This window comes from Gekko japonicus, unplaced genomic scaffold (assembly GCF_001447785.1).
Source record: "Gekko japonicus isolate JY-2015 unplaced genomic scaffold, Gekko_japonicus_V1.1 scaffold4279, whole genome shotgun sequence".
NCBI classification, from domain to species: Eukaryota; Metazoa; Chordata; class Lepidosauria; order Squamata; family Gekkonidae; genus Gekko; species Gekko japonicus.
The window spans coordinates 71,724-73,530 of NW_015167177.1; the positions used below are offsets into that span (position 1 = coordinate 71,724).

At 46.7% G+C, this 1,807-nt stretch overlaps 1 protein-coding gene across 1 annotated transcript in view; it reads right to left on the reverse strand.

The window, feature by feature from the left end:
• The window catches only part of FNDC7 (fibronectin type III domain containing 7), a 25,303-nt gene that overhangs the window by 12,890 nt on the left and 10,606 nt on the right, over nt 1-1,807 (reverse strand). Inside the window, exon 5 of the mRNA XM_015413132.1 lies at nt 5-105. Coding sequence (XP_015268618.1) covers nt 5-105 — 101 coding nt within the window. The remainder of the gene's footprint in view (nt 1-4; nt 106-1,807) is intronic.

Consider the following 1,807-nt stretch of genomic DNA (forward strand, 5'->3'; position numbering starts at 1 on the left):
TGGCAGTGACTGTGTATGTTGCTTCATCATTATTGGCAATCCAGTGCACACTAATTACAGAGAGTGTTTCCTTTGAAACGCTTATTATTTCTGGGCTGCATGGAGCTGAAAAGATTTGAGATGGAACAAATTTAAACTACATTAAATGGCTGTAATGTTGTGTTAGAACCATTGCAAATTGCATTTGTTGTGGCATTCTCTCTGTTTAAGATCTGCTCCATGACAGAGAATCCCACAGCTCAAACATCTTCTGGAAAGACTGCATGAATCCACCTGCTTTCTTTTTTTCTTTTTTCTTTACAAATACACTAATCAAATGTATGTATCACAGTCTGCTCCAATGATCCTGAAAGGTCCATAAGCAACATATGATAGGCTACTAAGGGTCTGTTTGTAGCAATGTTCTATGAGTGTACACAGGGGTCGTTTCATAGAAAAAGAGCTAGGGGAACTCATTAGCATAACTCATTAGCATATGCCACACACCCTGACATCACTGGAAGTGTGTCATAAGGCCACACCCCCTGACATCACCGGAAGTGTGCCATAACACCACACACTCTGCCCCCAACGGTCCCGGCGGGAGTGCAAGGAAGCCCCGCGAAGGCACTCCCTGGCCCCAGGCAGGCAGGCGTGGGGAGAGGCAGGGAGGAAGCAACTTACCATCCCTCTTCTCCTGCCTCCTCCTGGCTGAATGAGGGCCGGAAGCGGGGCGGCCGGAAGCAGGGGGCGGGGCTTCATCGTGTGTTACCTCACCCGGGGGAACTGTGCTACCTCACCCGGGGGAACTGTGATCCCCCGCGATCCCCCCCGAAATGACCTCTGAGTGTACATAAGCAGGATTGCTTTTCTGTCTGAAGTTCTAAAAAGGAGCTGCTGGCGGAACAGTGCTTGACAGATGTTGATGCACCGACAGTGGCTAGCTTTGCAGAATGGTGCAGTGCAACAGTTTGTAGCGTTATGCTAGTATATACAGGCTTTCCAGAGAGTCAAGTGTTAGATCAGGAAGCTCTTCAATTCAGCAGCCTGCTATTCAATACCAGAGCTTGTGTACAAAGGAGGATTTCATGGATGGTAGGTGATTTTCTCCATCACCACCCTCATGCAGTTCCAGGGTGGATTCTTGGTTCCCCAGAAGCAGTATTTTGGGGGCAGAGGAAAGAGGGAGGTGAGGAAGTCACATTCTGCAGATGAAAATACCTTCATCCATGAAAATTACCAGTGTACCAATGCAGCCCATCTGAAATGTGGTTGCTTATTTATTATTTCTATGCCGTTTTTTTCCCTAATGAACTCAAAGAGGCTTATTATTTATTTATTTATTTAATTTCTACCCCCACCCTCCCTACCGAAGCAGGCTCAGGGCAGCTTATATAGGGTAATAAACAATAAGATAAAATTATCTAAAATCACAACAACTACACATAAAACATATAAAGTGCTAGTGCTAGAATAATTCATATATGATGGTGGGCATGAGCAGCATCTGACAATACAACACTCAACTGCTAGCGTAATCTGGGTTATATCTGGCTGTTTAAATGATGTTATAATGATATTGATGATGATGTTTATATTGGGGCCAGGGCCTCAATTATATAGTGCAGCTCCTTAGTCAAAGGCCTGGGGGGAGAGCTCCGTCTTGCAGTTCTGGGAGCTCTTCCACCAGTGCGGAGCCACCACTGAGAAGGCCCTGGCCCTCATCACAGACAGCCTGGCTTCTCTGGGGCCCGGCAGAGCCAGATGATTTTGGGACCCCGATCGAAGAGCTCTCTGGGGAACATGTGGGGAAAGGTATGAAGGACCA